General features: G+C 38.0%; 2 protein-coding genes across 8 annotated transcripts in view; one reads left to right on the top strand and one right to left on the bottom strand.

Moving 5' to 3' along the window:
- The first annotated feature begins 5,566 nt into the window (after nt 1–5,566).
- COA6 (cytochrome c oxidase assembly factor 6) lies at nt 5,567–13,073 on the top strand. Of its 6 annotated transcripts, none has more exons than XM_074222987.1 (3): nt 5,567–5,674; nt 7,131–7,282; nt 10,144–12,526. In XM_074222987.1, exons 2-3 carry the CDS (start codon nt 7,139–7,141, stop codon nt 10,237–10,239), a joined length of 240 nt encoding a protein of 79 aa, XP_074079088.1. In that variant the 5' UTR covers nt 5,567–5,674; nt 7,131–7,138; the 3' UTR covers nt 10,240–12,526. The 6 variants fall into 6 exon arrangements, with proteins under 6 accessions (XP_074079088.1, XP_074079090.1, XP_074079093.1 ...); XM_074222989.1 differs by having other exon boundaries at nt 5,586–5,674; nt 7,134–7,282; nt 10,144–12,528; XM_074222992.1 differs by lacking the exon at nt 5,567–5,674 and adding an exon at nt 5,880–6,182 and having other exon boundaries at nt 7,134–7,282; nt 10,144–13,073.
- TARBP1 (tRNA guanosine 2 -O-methyltransferase TARBP1) overlaps nt 11,594–14,514 on the bottom strand; it is an 80,908-nt gene continuing 77,987 nt past the window's right edge. Inside the window, exons 29-31 of one of the 2 annotated variants that reach the window (XM_074222986.1) lie at nt 12,923–13,047; nt 12,388–12,524; nt 11,594–12,042 (exon numbers count right to left, since the gene is read on the bottom strand). In XM_074222986.1, coding sequence (XP_074079087.1) covers nt 11,877–12,042; nt 12,388–12,524; nt 12,923–13,047 — 428 coding nt within the window. In that variant the 3' untranslated portion in view covers nt 11,594–11,876. The remainder of the gene's footprint in view (nt 12,043–12,387; nt 12,525–12,922; nt 13,048–14,514) is intronic. The other variant, XM_074222985.1, reaches the window with a different exon arrangement.

Raw genomic sequence — 14,514 nt, 5'->3', positions numbered from 1 at the left:
TTCTAGCCAAACCGAACTATGCAACATTTTACCTTCTATTTCTATTGACCTAAACAAACCATATTCCATGCCTATTTAATACACTGCCTCCTCTTTTATGACTCTCACAATCCTTCTCTTTCTTTGAGCTTCAGTTCAGGTGCCACTTCCTTAGAAATGCCTGTGCCAAATCCAAAATTCTTCCTGTTCTCTCACCCTTCGAATCAGTCAAGAAACAAATACAATAAAAGGGACAATCATTGTCAAGGAGTTTATATTTTAAGGGGCATAAGAATGTCTAGAACTTATATAAGTATATACCAAATGTAATGTTTGTCCTTCATTCTTAAAGAAGACCATGACATCAGGGAGGTGATGCCATAACAAGGACATGAATTGGTTTTGAGTAAGGTGGGGTACTGTGCTAGGTCACCAGCCTCACTTTCTCTTCCATTATCATCTGGATCCAGTGATCATATATGAATCAGGATGACTGGAAAAGGCTCTGGATGTAAGGCAATCAGGGTTAAGTGACTTGCCCAAGATCACACTGCTAGTTGGAGTGAGCTGTCTGAGGCCAAATTCAAACTCAAGTCTTCCTGACTCCAAGGTCAGTCAGTGCTCTATCCACTGCACCACTTAGCTGCCCCTTACCAAATAAAGAGAAAGAGAATAAATACAAAGTGGTGAAATGAAAGACTGACTGAGAAGATCACTAGCATTTGAGGGAATCCAGAAAGGCTTCATATGGATAGAATGGTCATGCAGCGTCTTGAAAGCATACAAAGATTTGGGGCAGCTAGGTAGCGCAGTGCATAAAAGCACCGGCCCTGGAGTCAGGAGTACCTGAGTTCAAATTTGACCTCAGACACTTCATAATTACCTAGCTGTGTGGCCTTGGGCAAGCCACTTAACCCCACTGCCTTGCAAAAAAAAAAAAAACACCCCTAAAAAAAACAAACCTAAAGAATAGAAAGATTTTATGATGTAGAAGTGTGGAGAGACTGCATTTCAATCATGGGAAACAACCAGTACAGACACTGAAATCTCAAGATGGAGAGTGCTCTGTGAGGAAAAGAGATAAAAGGTCAGTTTAAATGGATCAAAGAGAGAGTGATATACAATAGTCTGGAAAGAGTGCTTGGAGCAAGATTAGGGAATAATATCTATTCATAATGAACTTACATTCTAACAAGGAGAACAGTATATTTAAACATATACAGCAAAACCAAAAATTAATAAAAATAAAAACTTATAAGGAAGTTTGAGAGGAAGACTCTAGCAGTTATAGTGAGAAGAAAAACTTCATGCAGAAGACGATTTCTGAGCTGCATCTTAAACACATGGATATGGGAGGTAGAATATCATGAATGAGGAGGTGAGAAAGACCAATTTTGCTTGATCAAAGAGTATAAGAAGGGAGAATAGTGTCCAAAGAGTCCGAAAAGAATCAGTTTGGGACCAGGTTGTAAAGGAATCTAAAAGCTAAAGAATTTATATTTTTTTCTAGAGGCAACAGAAAGTCATTTGCATTTATTGGGCAGGACAGTAACATGGTTAGATTATCATTTAGCACTTTGGCAATAATATCTAAGATGGACTACAGTTGTGAAACACTTAAAATAGAGACCAGTTAATTGCAATAATCTAAGTGAAAGGTGATAAGGACCTGAACCAAAGTGGTGTTTGAGGTGGGAAGATATTGAGGAGATAGAAATAGCAAGATTTGGTAATTATATTGAGAAAAGAAGATTGAAAAATTGAAATTAATGCACGGTTATAATTCTTACATTCGAATGTCCTTATATTCATGCATCTGTAAAAATTCTGTACCTCCTCCAAACACCAGAAGAATGTGAGATCTTTTAAAGCAAATAATCTTATTTTCATCTTTATAAGCTCGTTGTCTAGCACAGTGCCTTTTCACAGAGTAAATGCTTAGTGTTTGTTGTTGAATTGAGTCCATAACATAATTAAACAAGACAGTACCTTCTTAGCAATCATAATAAGAGAAACATTCTAAATAGAAGTTACATTTATAGCACATTGATGCTTAATAAACTGTCACCTTTGGACATGATATAAAAGGAAAATTAGTGGTGATTCTAATATCACCCCACAGTGAAGAGTCCATCTGTGTTATTAAACTGAATCAATGGCATTTCCCATGCTGCAGAACATAAGTGTGGTGGTGGTGAGCATCACATAAACACCCTGAAAATCTGCCAATGTTGAATATAAAGGATACAAAATCAGCTCTAAAGCACTAAATTGAAATAATGCTTATATGTTTATATACTACAGGACTAAAAGCTCTCAACATATGGAATCTGTTTCAGAATCAGATTGAGGACTGATCTTTATTCATTAATCTTAATAGCAAAAACTGACCTCAGTTAGAGTTTATTCTTGTAAAGTCATCAGCATCATTTTAAAAAGAGTTGCAGAAGTATTTTTCAGAAGACTTGAAAAGATGAAAAGGGTTGAAAAAGAAAAACTGATAAATACAATAGGGCAAATTCATTTATTGAACCAATATTAATCATCTACCATACTCAAAGTACTATATTAGATTCTCGAGGACCTAATATATGGGAGAATAAATGTGTAAGTTTAAACAGATGGATATAAGGTATGAATAAAGATAAATAAATATAATGCATTTTATTTCCTTCCATCTTTCCTGGACCCTAGTCCTAATCCCAGACAAACTATATGACAAATATCTACCTCCAATTTATAACCTCTTATAACCTTTTGGTGAAATTCAGATCCTGGGAGTAGTCCATGGCAAGGCTTTCTACAAATTTAAAAGGTATATCTCTATGAACTATGAATTTGGTGTTCAAGAATTCTCACAGTTTAATTATATGGACTTGTTCATGGGGTTTCTTGGCAAAGATACTGGAGTGATTTGCCATTTCCTTCTCCAATGTGCCCCCATTTTACAATTAAGGAACTGAAGTAAATAGGAGTTAAGTAACTTGACCAGTGTTAAAGCAATTATGTGTGTCTGAGGTCAGATTTAAACTCAGGAAGATAAGTTTTTCTGATTGCAAACCCAGTGCTCTATCCACTAGTTTAAAAACAAACAAACAAACAATAAACCCAGTGTAATTGGTATCAATTTGAATGGAAATCTCCAGAGGAGTTTTTCAGGGATCCATTATTTGTTTTTTAACAAATTTTATCAATAACTGGATAAAAGCATAGATGACAATCTTGTCAAATTTGTAGATGACACAATGTTAGAGATGGCAAACATATTCAATGACAAGTCAGAATTCAAAATAGTCTTGTCATAGTAGAATATTGGACCAGATTGGGGCAGCTAGGTGACAGTTAGGAGGACCTGAGTTCAAATCTTATCTCAGATTTGGTCACTTAACTCTACTGCCCCACAAAAACAAATATATATATACATGTATATATATATATATATATACATGTATATATATAGAGATCTATCTATCTACCTTTCTATATCTTTGTATTTCTTTATATCATTTTCTTCGACTATAAAATGAACTAGGTGACCCCTAAGAATCCCTTCCAGTTATAACTGGGTATGTTTTCAGCTAGAGAAAACTTAAAACTGTTTTCAAAATTTTTAAAAAAGTCCAAGAGGGCAGAACCAGTATTAATGAGTTAAAGTTGTAGAGGCAAATGTATCACAACATAAGGCGAAATTTTTGTTAACAATTAAGAATTTGAGCCCCATTGCCTTGCAAAAAAAGAAAATTAAGAATTTGGGGAAAGTAGCTATTACTGCCTACATTTGGTCAACTCTCTGGGACTTTCATCTAAGGTCACTAATCAAAAGTTGTTTGGCCTATCACTCATCTGATATGGTGTGGAGGGGAGGTTTGTGAGTTGTCCCTTCTTCTCCCCCTACCTGTAAAATAGATTGGACTAGATAGGCCCTTCCAAATTTAAATTCTTAAGAAATAGGGAGCTCTGAAAATCTTTGCAGTAATAATAACTCAAGCTTATATGTTGCTTTATCATTTATAATGCGTCTTTTCCTCACAGTGAATAAACCACAGCTCAGGGAAAAAAATTATTATCACAGTTAATAAATGGATAGAGTCCAGGGTCTGGAGTCAGGAAGGCTTGAGTTTCGATTGGACCTCAGTTAGTAGCTTTGTGACCTTGGACAAGTCATGTAATCCTGTTTGCCTCAGTTTCCACATAGCAAAAAGGGCTGGAGAAGGAAATGGCAAACTACCCCAGTATCTCTAGCAAGAAAACCTTAAATGTGAGGCGGCTAGGTGGTGAGGTGGATGGAGCATCGGCCCTGAGTAGGAAGTACCTGAGTTCAAATTCGACCTCAGACACTTAATAATTACCTAGCTGTGTGGCCTTGGGCAAGCTGCTTAACCTCATTGCCTTGCAAAAAATAAAAAAGAAAAGAAAACCTTAAATGGAATTGTGGTGTGACTACACACACACACACACACAACACACAAACACACACAAAAGATGGAACCCAGTGTACTAAATGAAACCTAGTATCCTTTCTACCATCTGATGTTCTTAACCTTTTTTTATGTCACACCCTGTTAGAAGTCAGGTAAAACCTATAGAGTCTCTATAGACCCTTTACAGAAGGTTTTGAAATCATTATTGAAAATACTAAATTTCTGTTAGAGATCAATGAAAACACTTTTTCTCCCCTCACAGTTCGCTGGTACCCTACATATATGGTCCATGGACCACAGGTTAAGAATCCCTACTCTTAAGCAATAAACTCTTAGCACCTTCTATGCACAATGAACGGTGCTAAATGGGTGACACAGAGCACAATCCAGCCCCCTTGGGGGCTGATACTCGAGGAGGAGGAGACGCCAGTAATTGGAATAACGGCAACCAACGCAGGGTCTGCCACTTACAACCAAAGTCACCCACCAAGAGCTCTGAGGGGAGTCATATTAATCCTGGGGTTCAGGGAGGACTTGGGAGGAGGCAGGAGGGCTTTTAAGGGGCATCAGTGGGAGAGGGGTGCAGGGGCTAAAGAGATGGTCTCAAAGCCAGAAGACTAACAGATCCTTGAACCCGAGATATATATATATATATATAGATAGATAGATAGATAGATATAGATATCTCTCTCTCTCTCTCTCTCTCTCTCTCTCCATGTATATATACATATATATATATACATATATATATGGGGGGAGAGAGAGAGAGAGAGAGAGAGAGAGAGAGTGTGCGTGTGTGTGCGCGCGCGCCCGCGCTCGGGTCTGCCAGGCCACACAGAGGAAACCAAAGGCCCAGGCCTCGGCCTCGGGTCCGGGAGGCGCCCGCTTCAGCCCCTGGCTCTGCGGGCCGCGTGCCTGTGCCAGGGCCACCCGCTCGCGCCGGCACGCGGATGGGCCTCCCCACGAGGGCTCAGCCCTTTGCTAGGGCGTGTTTGCCGGGCTCCCGCATGCACCTGGTTCACAACAAAAGCGCCCTCCTCGGCGAGCCGTCCTCCGAAGCCTCCCGCCCCGGGGCCGCAGGGAGGGCGCGGGAGACGGCGGAGCGGGCCCGCCCGGGGCGGAAGCCAAGGGCAGAGCCGGAGCCGCCATCTCCAAGTCCGCTGCGTGACCTCCGGCGGGTTCCGGCTACAACCGGAAATCGCTCCCAGGGAAGAGGAAGCGCGCAGGGAGCCCCCCCCCTCCGGCTGGAGTCAGGCCGGGCGGGCCCCGGGCAGGTAAGCGGCGGCGCTAGTGACGGTGGTGGGGGTGGGGGCGGCTGTGCAGACCCTCTCGTTAGAGTTTCCAGGGAGAGGGTGGGCGCGTGGCCGCCTCCCGGCCCGCGCAGCCCGGCCCGCGCTCGCAGCCGCCGCCGGGGGCGAAGCCCAAGGCCGGAAGCGGAAGGAGCCGGCCGGGCGCTTCCTGCAGCCCGGCCCGGGGCGGCGGGAGGAGGCTGACCGCTGGAGCACGGCATGGAGACGCGTGCTGGGGAGTCGGACGGGGCCCGGCGCCCCCTCTCCCTCCCTCCCCTCTCTCGCACTCACTCCTGCCTCAGTTTCCCCATCAGTGACATGGAGACAGCGGGAGGCCCCGCCTCACCGAGCGGGGAGGTTCCGATAAGATGGAACCCGCCCCGGTGACCGCCTGAGGGTCTGGAGTCGTCACACCCCGGCCGCGGCACTGGGCCTCTGAGATCTTCCTTCGCGGGGTTACGGACGGAATCCCCGACGGTCACGTGCCTTGGAGGTTGTAAAGTCATTGTTCAGCCACCTCCCACTCAGTTTCGGGTTTTCTCGGCAAATATAGGGGAGTGGCTTGCCATTTCTTCCTCCAGCTCATTTTATAGTGGAGGAAACAGGCAAAAAGGTGGAGTGACTCGCCCAAGGTCAGTCAGACTCCAGGTCTGGCACTCGGCCCACTACTCCCCCAGCTGCTGTAACTGTAAATCGTCCGGCATATAGTAAATGTACAGACATCACTTGGGTATATATCGGTGTGTGTATGCACAGATATTAAGTGTTTGTGGTGGATGTCCAACTTAGCTACTTGTCTCATGCGGCAAGGACTCCGACACACAAGCTCTGCTGTCTTTCAGTCTGTAGTTACCAGATTTGGGAGTATTCCTTCGTCCATCCCTGGTTGAGTTTTGGCAGAAATTGAGGATGGAGAGAGGATGAGATTTTTTTTTCCCATTTGATCGGTTCCCTTATTTTAGTTCTCTTTGTTTCATCTTTTCACCTATACTTTGCCTTTATTATTATTTGCAATCTTCCACTCTAATAATTTTACTTATCTCCCTTTCCAGTCTTGGTCACCTAATTAATCACATTCAACAAAGTCATTCTCAAATGGATAAATGGCCAGAGAAAATGAACAAGAAATTCTTCAGGGGAAGAAAAATGCAGATTGTAGTAATTGTATTAAAGATTGCTTCAAATTACTTGTATAAGATAAATGCAAATCAAAACAATTCAAAGATGACAAAAGAAGGAAAGAATATTGAAAAGAATCACTACTGCACTATTGGTTATAAGCTATGAATTAGACTTAAAGGCAGCTCTGTGCACTTCAGCACTATGCTGTCATTTGTAGGCAATAAGATTCTAGTAGAATTCTGCCTTATCTTATGTAGTACAAGTTGCCTAATAAATGACAGTGATCTCTTCAAGCATTGGTTCTTTTTTTCTGTGATAGCAGTAAAAATGACAGCACCTTCCAAGAAAGAAAGGCAAGTTTGCTGGGGAGCTCGGGATGACTACTGGAAGTGCTTGGATGAAAATAGTGAAGATGCCTCTAAGTGTAAAAAATTAAGAAGCATTTTGGAATCAAACTGCCCCCCTCAGTGGGTAAGTAATGCTGGCAATTATCTTTTTACATAGATAGGGAGATACTCATTTTTAATAACATTTAATATCATTTAGTACAGTGCCTGCCACAAAGTAAGAACTTATAATACTTGTTAACTTGATGAGAAATGTCTGAATATATTGTTGATCATATTCCTGAAGTAAAGTATTTTGTGGTAGAGGGAAAGTGTCAGTTGAAAAGACTTGGATTCACATCCTAAGTTCTGCAACTTTGTGACCCTGGATAAGTCACTTTACTTGTCATTCTTGGTTGCCTCATCTATTCATTAAGGGGAATGAGCTAGTCCACTCTGGCGATGTGAAAGAGAGAACTGTGTTGAAGGCAAGGTATAGGAAGGAAGATGAGATGTGATCAAAGAATTAGCATACATGTACAGTTTTTTTCTTACATATTTCCTGTTAAACACTGTATCCTTGTTAGTATCCATTTCACTTCTGCCTGTAGTTTAGACAGAATAGATAAAAATGAGTTATTTTAAAAAGAAATTGCCATTTTTGGTTATTAAAAACGCTTCTTAATGAAAGGGAAAATATCACTCCAAACTCCTATCTATAATCAGGTATCATATTATTGAAAATAGCATAGCATTGTTTTTTTGGGTTTTTTGCAAAGCAAATGGGGTTAAGTGGCCACACAGCTAGGTAATTATGAAGTGTCTGAGACCAGATTTGAACCTAGGTACTCCTGACTCCAAGGCCAGCCACAATGCCACCTAGCCGCCCCCCATAGCATTGTTTTTGGAGGCAAAATATCCTACCTTTGACCTAAACTAGCTGTGTTGACTGTGGGAAGTCACAGTATTGCATACAGGCAGCTCATAAGCCTGAATGGAAAGTACCAGCCTGCATTGGTGGATGTGTTGCTTCATTTGGGAAATTCTCAATACCATAATACATAATATAATAGCTTAAGTCCCAATGCCTATTAAAACCATTAAGAAACACTGGTATTTTAGTGTTGGAAAAGACCTTAGCAAGAAGTCATCAGTGCAGCCTTATATTTTGAGTCAAGGGAAGCTCAGGCTTGATGGCTGAAGAGCTTGCCCAAGGTCTCTAACTTCTGGGTAATCCCAGATGAACTTTCCACTATATCATGCTGACTTCTGTTAAAGTTTTTAATAATAGTCTTTAAAAAGTTTTGGTTTTAATAGGTAGTGAGATGGCCTCGGTTATAGAGGAAAACTCAAGTTCAAATCTGAACTCAGACATTAATTAGCTGTGTGACCCTAGACAAGCCATTTAACCTGCCTGCCTCAGTTTCCTCATCTTGTAATATGGAGATAAAAATCATAGCACCAATACCTCCTAGGATTGTTGTGAGCATAAGATATCTGCTACTATATTAATGCTATCATCATTATATCAGTCATTTTCCCAACATACCCTCCTATGTGTCACCAAGAAAAACAGTTAAACAAAACCAATAAACAGATTAGGATATTTGCAACATTCTGTGCCTAGGGTCTTCTTTATGAACTTGGGCAAGTCACTTAACCCTGTTCTCTAGGACCAGTATAGTCATAACAATCAATTTGGCTGCCTTTTGGTTTTGTTTGCATCAGTATAGTCATGTGTTCATTGTCCTTGTTCTTACATTTCACTGAATTACTATGTCATTTTTTAATGGCATCGTAGAATTGTTATATAGCTGAATAATACGGCTTATCTAAAATGTAAATTTATAACCTTTTGAAGAAAATTTTATAAAGAGGCAGATTATAGAAATATTTTGCAAACAGGAAACTTTTAAGAAATGAATTTTCATGAAGATCATTGTGTAGTAGAAAAGATCATTAGAATTGGAATCAGAAGAATTGGCTTCAAAAGCCAGTTTTACCAACTTTTTGACTTTTGTTATTGACCCTCTCTGGGGACTCAGTTTCTCCAGAAACAGAAGGAGTGGAACATCATCATGGTAGATGACATGCCTCCTTCTCAAGTCCCTTCACATTTGAAGTTTTTACATAATAGGAGGCCCTGCCACAACTTTTTCTTCACTGATAGCTTTTTTAGCTTTGGAAGCACTATCAAATTTTCACTATTTGTATAACTTGAAGAGCCCAAAGTCATCATGATGAAGCTTGATATTTTAAAAATATATATGTATGTGTGTGTGTGTGTGTGTGTGTGTATATATATATATATATATATATATATATATATATATATATATATATATAATATATATATATATGGGAATACACATATATACAAAGGGAATTGATATTTAAAGTGTTGTATACAACACCAACATTTTGTATAAAAAATTTATTGTACTCATATTAATGGTTTAATATAGTCACTTTAGTGTAAAAGAAAGAAATTGACATATTTTAAAACTAATGATTTAATAGCAAAGCAAGCATTAAATTGTAAGGATGACATCTGTGCTTTTCCATTTTGTGAGAAGATAGTGTGTATAAAATTAGATTTTATTTGTACATATTAGTAACTTTGAATTGACTTACAATCTTATATCCATTCAGATTTTTCTATCTTTTTTCCCTAAGTGGGTGGAAACATACTTTTTCTTAAGTGTCCACTTACCTTGCAAGCATCGTGGTTATCAACACTACATTTACTTATTTTTATAATTCTACCTTATTGTAGGCTAATTTAAACATAAAAGACTTAACAGTATTTACCTTTTCTAATGAAGTGATTTAGCATAATTATTAAATTTGCTTCCAGCTCTAAATTTTGATTGTGACATATGTACATGCTATAAAAGGTGTTCAGATAATGATTCAATTTATTGACTGCTTTTTTGCTCTGATTTTGCCATGCTGCATAGTGGTTTTTTTTACTTTGTTTCCCTAATTGTGTTCTCTCTTTAATAGATTAAACATTTTGATAAAAGAAGAGATTACTTAAAGTTCAAAGAAAAGTTTGAAGCGGGACAATTTGAGCCTTCAGAAAGAAGATCAACATCATAGTTCTTTGTTAAAAAAAATTTTTTTTTTTTACAAACATTAAGACTGTTCTTTGTGGACAACAGTGAATATTCTTTCAAATACTAGATTGTTTGAATTATGAAGTTTGACAGATGGGACTCATTGCCTGACAACACAGTTCTCCTGCTCTTAACAGTACCAGAAATGATCAAGAATCCAATAGGATTAGAATATTTAATTAATCCAGGGAATAATTTGAATAAAGTAGTATAGAGCAATTTATATTATGGAAGTGGCTTTTATTGTTCATTTTCATAACAAAATAAACATAAATGTGATTGCCCCCCCCCCTTTTTCAAGATGAGAATGACATTGTTTTGGAATTGATATTTTAAGTGTTACATATAACACCAATATTTTACTTGAGTGAAATGAAAAAACTTGAAAGCTAACACTAAGATATGATGCAATGTAAAATTTCAAGGGGTAGATTTTATATTAGAGCCCTATTAAGTATTTTGCTACATGTGATGGTTAATAAACAGTAATTTGTAAATAACACAGTCTTTTTAGAAATCATAAATTAAGAAGTCATAACCTGGGGCCAAATGCTTTTATTTCTAGTTAGATGACTGCCACATTTCTGTACTTGTAAAACGGAAATGTTTCAAGACTGTCATGATAAACTCAAGGGAAAAGATATCAGCATAATGTTGTTCTTTTGATTTATGTAGAATATAATATTTAAGGCATAATAGAAAGCAAGAGGCATCAGAAGGCTAAGATTTTAGTTTTGCTGCTTCTAACTAGTCATGTGCTCTTGTATTTTCTTCTATGAAGTTAGGTTTATTTGTCCAGAAAACTGGAGATCTTTTACCTGCCTATTTCCCACGGCCATTATGAAAACTCAAATGATTAAAGAACTAGAGGACAGAGGGACTTCAGAATTAATCCATTCCAAACCCTTCATTTTACAGATGAGGGAATGAAGGCCCAGAAGTAGAATTTGAACCCAGGTGGCCCTAACTCATAATTTAGCATACCCCACAGTTAATGTGTATGAAATAAGCTACAAAGATTCCACAATGTTTCCCAGCAATTCTATTGTTACTCAGCTCTACCCTCCATTTATTGGTTGAATTCTGACTTGATTTAGTACCTCCTCCCTTACAACATGTATTTTATTCAATAAATGACTTATCAATGTAATAGTAATAGATAAGCTCTGTGAGGGCAATGACTGTGTCTTATATAAACCGAATCATCCATTCTCCTAGAACAGGGCTCTAAACATGTCTAGGAAAACTTAATAAATATTTCTTGAAATGAAATAATTATGATAGTCATGATTTCTATTAAAGAATAAACACAAGAGCACCTGACCCTGAATTCAAAACCGGCCTCAGAAATAATTACCTGGTTATGTGACCTTGGGCAAGTCACTTAACTCCACTGCTTTAAATAAGTAAAATTTTAAAAAAAGAATGAACACAAAGCACCCAGTTGCTTATTTACAAAGTTATTTTTAATATTTTAAACCATTAAAATAAATATATCACAAACAATACAGAATTATCCTCAATAAAAGTTAGCCAATTCCATAAGTGCAAAGAGTTTAAAAATATATCTCAATAGCACCATTAATTTCAGATAAGGCACAAAACGTTCTCTTTTTGTAATTACTTTATATCTTTTTGTTTGACCATCTGTTGCCTGGTATATTCCCAAATTAGTAAAGCTCCACTCACATGAACATTAAGGGACCGTATGATGCCATGTTGAGGAATTTCCACACACACATCCAAATGCTGAATCAGGTTTGCTGGAATTCCCTCGCGTTCATTTCTGATGAGAACAAAAGGAAACAGAGGCAACTTTTCATATAGTCTTCAAGTAAAATACTAGATTTTAACAGGAGCATGCAAGAAAAGGACACAAAAATGCTTATATAAAAATACAGATCAGCCCTTTGCAAATCAAAAATTACTAGGATAATAGGGTAAAAAATCCTTCTAACAAGCACAAAACCATTGACCAATGAATGAGACCTCCTATCTTGAACAGATCTAAATGAATGTCATATCACTCCAGAGAAAAGCTAGCTTGATGTCACTCTCCTTTAAATAAACAGTAATTTATTCAACTTATTAGAAGAAAAAAAAAAGGAAGTAGTAGACAAAAGGGAATTACCCTAGTAAGAGCAGAGATTTCTCAGGAAAACAATATTCTGTTAGGTCTGAACTTTTGGCAGTTTGCTCCACACCTATGGTAGTATAGCCTTCTGTTTTTTTCTTCTGTAAGTAATCAACAAGCTGATGTGGTTTTACCTAAAAATTTTAAAAATGATTGAAGAATCCCAACATTAGCAAATTTTACTTATAGCCATTCTTAGAGAAAAATCAATAACAAAAATTTCAAGAAACAAGATTTGTGGTATATAAAATTCTCAAGACAAAAAAGGCTAACACATTCTACAATATATGTAAGCCATATTTTTGTTCATTAAATTTACTGCCATTTACTAACAGGTTGACCACACTAAGGGCTAAAAAACAAAATTCAATAAATGAGGAAGGAGAAACTAAATGGTGATTACCTGCTATAGGGTATTTTCTTTTAAGGTTGGCTTACTATAAAATTTCCACAGAAATGCTATTTTTAAAAAAAGAACTCTACAAAACATTTCCAAATAAGATAATTACATGATAAATTACTTTTTACTCACCTCCACCAGAGGAAGCCATTGTTCTGCAGAAACACTGAGATGCTGAAACTGCTTATCATTGATACAATGAAGACTACCTACTACTAGAGCAGAGGCACCAAATATTTCACAGGTTCGGCACAAACCTACAAAACCAAATTAAAAACAAAGTCAAAATTATGTATTTTTTTATAACATTATGCTTACACAGAATAGCTTACTTTAATATTCAATGAACTTTTAATCTTCCCATATGTATATTCCCTTATTAACAAACTCAACCATAACTCGAAATATTAGAAGTTGGACTTTGGGACCCTCTGAGGCCAAAAAATGTATCACCTTGCAGCCAAACTGGTGATGAGTCTTTTTAACCAAAAAGGATAGTTCAAATTAACATGTCTAAAAATTGTACTATCTTTCCCTTTAAACCACTTCCTCTTTTAAACTTGCCTCTATTTGACAAAGGAATCACTCTCCATCAGTCTAGAGATTGGGTCTCAGCATTAATCATTAATTTCCATCACTCTTCATGACCAGTAAATTGCCAGGTTTTATTTCTACCTTCCTACCATTTCTTGCAACCAAACATTTCTTTCTATTCACACAGCTATCCTTGATTCAGGTCCTCATCATTTCTCACTAATTCCTCCTAATTTGTTTCCACTTTCATCTTTCCAGTTCATCCTATATGCTGCTGCCAAAGTCATTTTCCTTAACCATAAATCTGGCAATGTAATACCCTACACTCATCAATTCCATCAGCCTCCTAGGTTGAAATCTCAACCCTCTGGCTCAGCTATACTTCTAGACTTATTAGACATTCCTCTTCCACCTTATACACTACATTGCAGTCAAGCCGGCCTTCTGTTTGTCTTGCCTTTGCTCCTCATGAGTAAGAGGGGCCCCTTCCTTATCTAGACCTCACTGAAATAATCTCTGCTTAAGATCCAGTTCAAATGCCATCTTTTGAATGAAGCTTTTCCTGACCATAGTAGCTAGTATCCTTCCTCCCGAACCACCTTATATTTAACTAGTTTTTATGCTTTTATGTGTTTTTATGAACTACATTCCACACTCAAATGTAAGCTCATGGCAAATAAGGAGTGTTTTTTTTTCACTTGTATCCCTTGTGCCTCACACTGATTTTGGGAGATAGATCACTAGGCACTTTATTTGAAGTCTTCCAAGCCTGGTGGCAATTTCATTCTACTAGCACAGTACTTAAGAACTTTGGGTGATTTTCATACCATGAAGAGAACTCTAGTGGAGAACATAGAATGACAGAAAACATAAATTCTGTGACATAAGAACAAAAATTAAAATGAGGAAAAAGTTTCTAATTTAACTCATGCTCTCAGCAAATAGAGTAAAATTTCAGTGAAACACCCCTTTTATATTTTCTAGGGAGGCTGAAAGATAATTTTATAAGTAGCAGGGAAGGGTAACAAGGCATATGCTCTGTGGTTGTTTTTTTTGATAGCCCCCAAAGTCCAACCACAACAAAACAGTCCCCCTGCCTCCCCCCACCCCACATTTAGGGAGGGCACAAAGAGTAAGTACAAACTATACACACACACACACACACACACACACACACACACACACCCACC

This window comes from Macrotis lagotis, chromosome 2 (assembly GCF_037893015.1).
Source record: "Macrotis lagotis isolate mMagLag1 chromosome 2, bilby.v1.9.chrom.fasta, whole genome shotgun sequence".
Classification (NCBI taxonomy): domain Eukaryota; kingdom Metazoa; phylum Chordata; class Mammalia; order Peramelemorphia; family Peramelidae; genus Macrotis; species Macrotis lagotis.
This window is presented reverse-complemented; position numbering and strand designations above follow the sequence as displayed.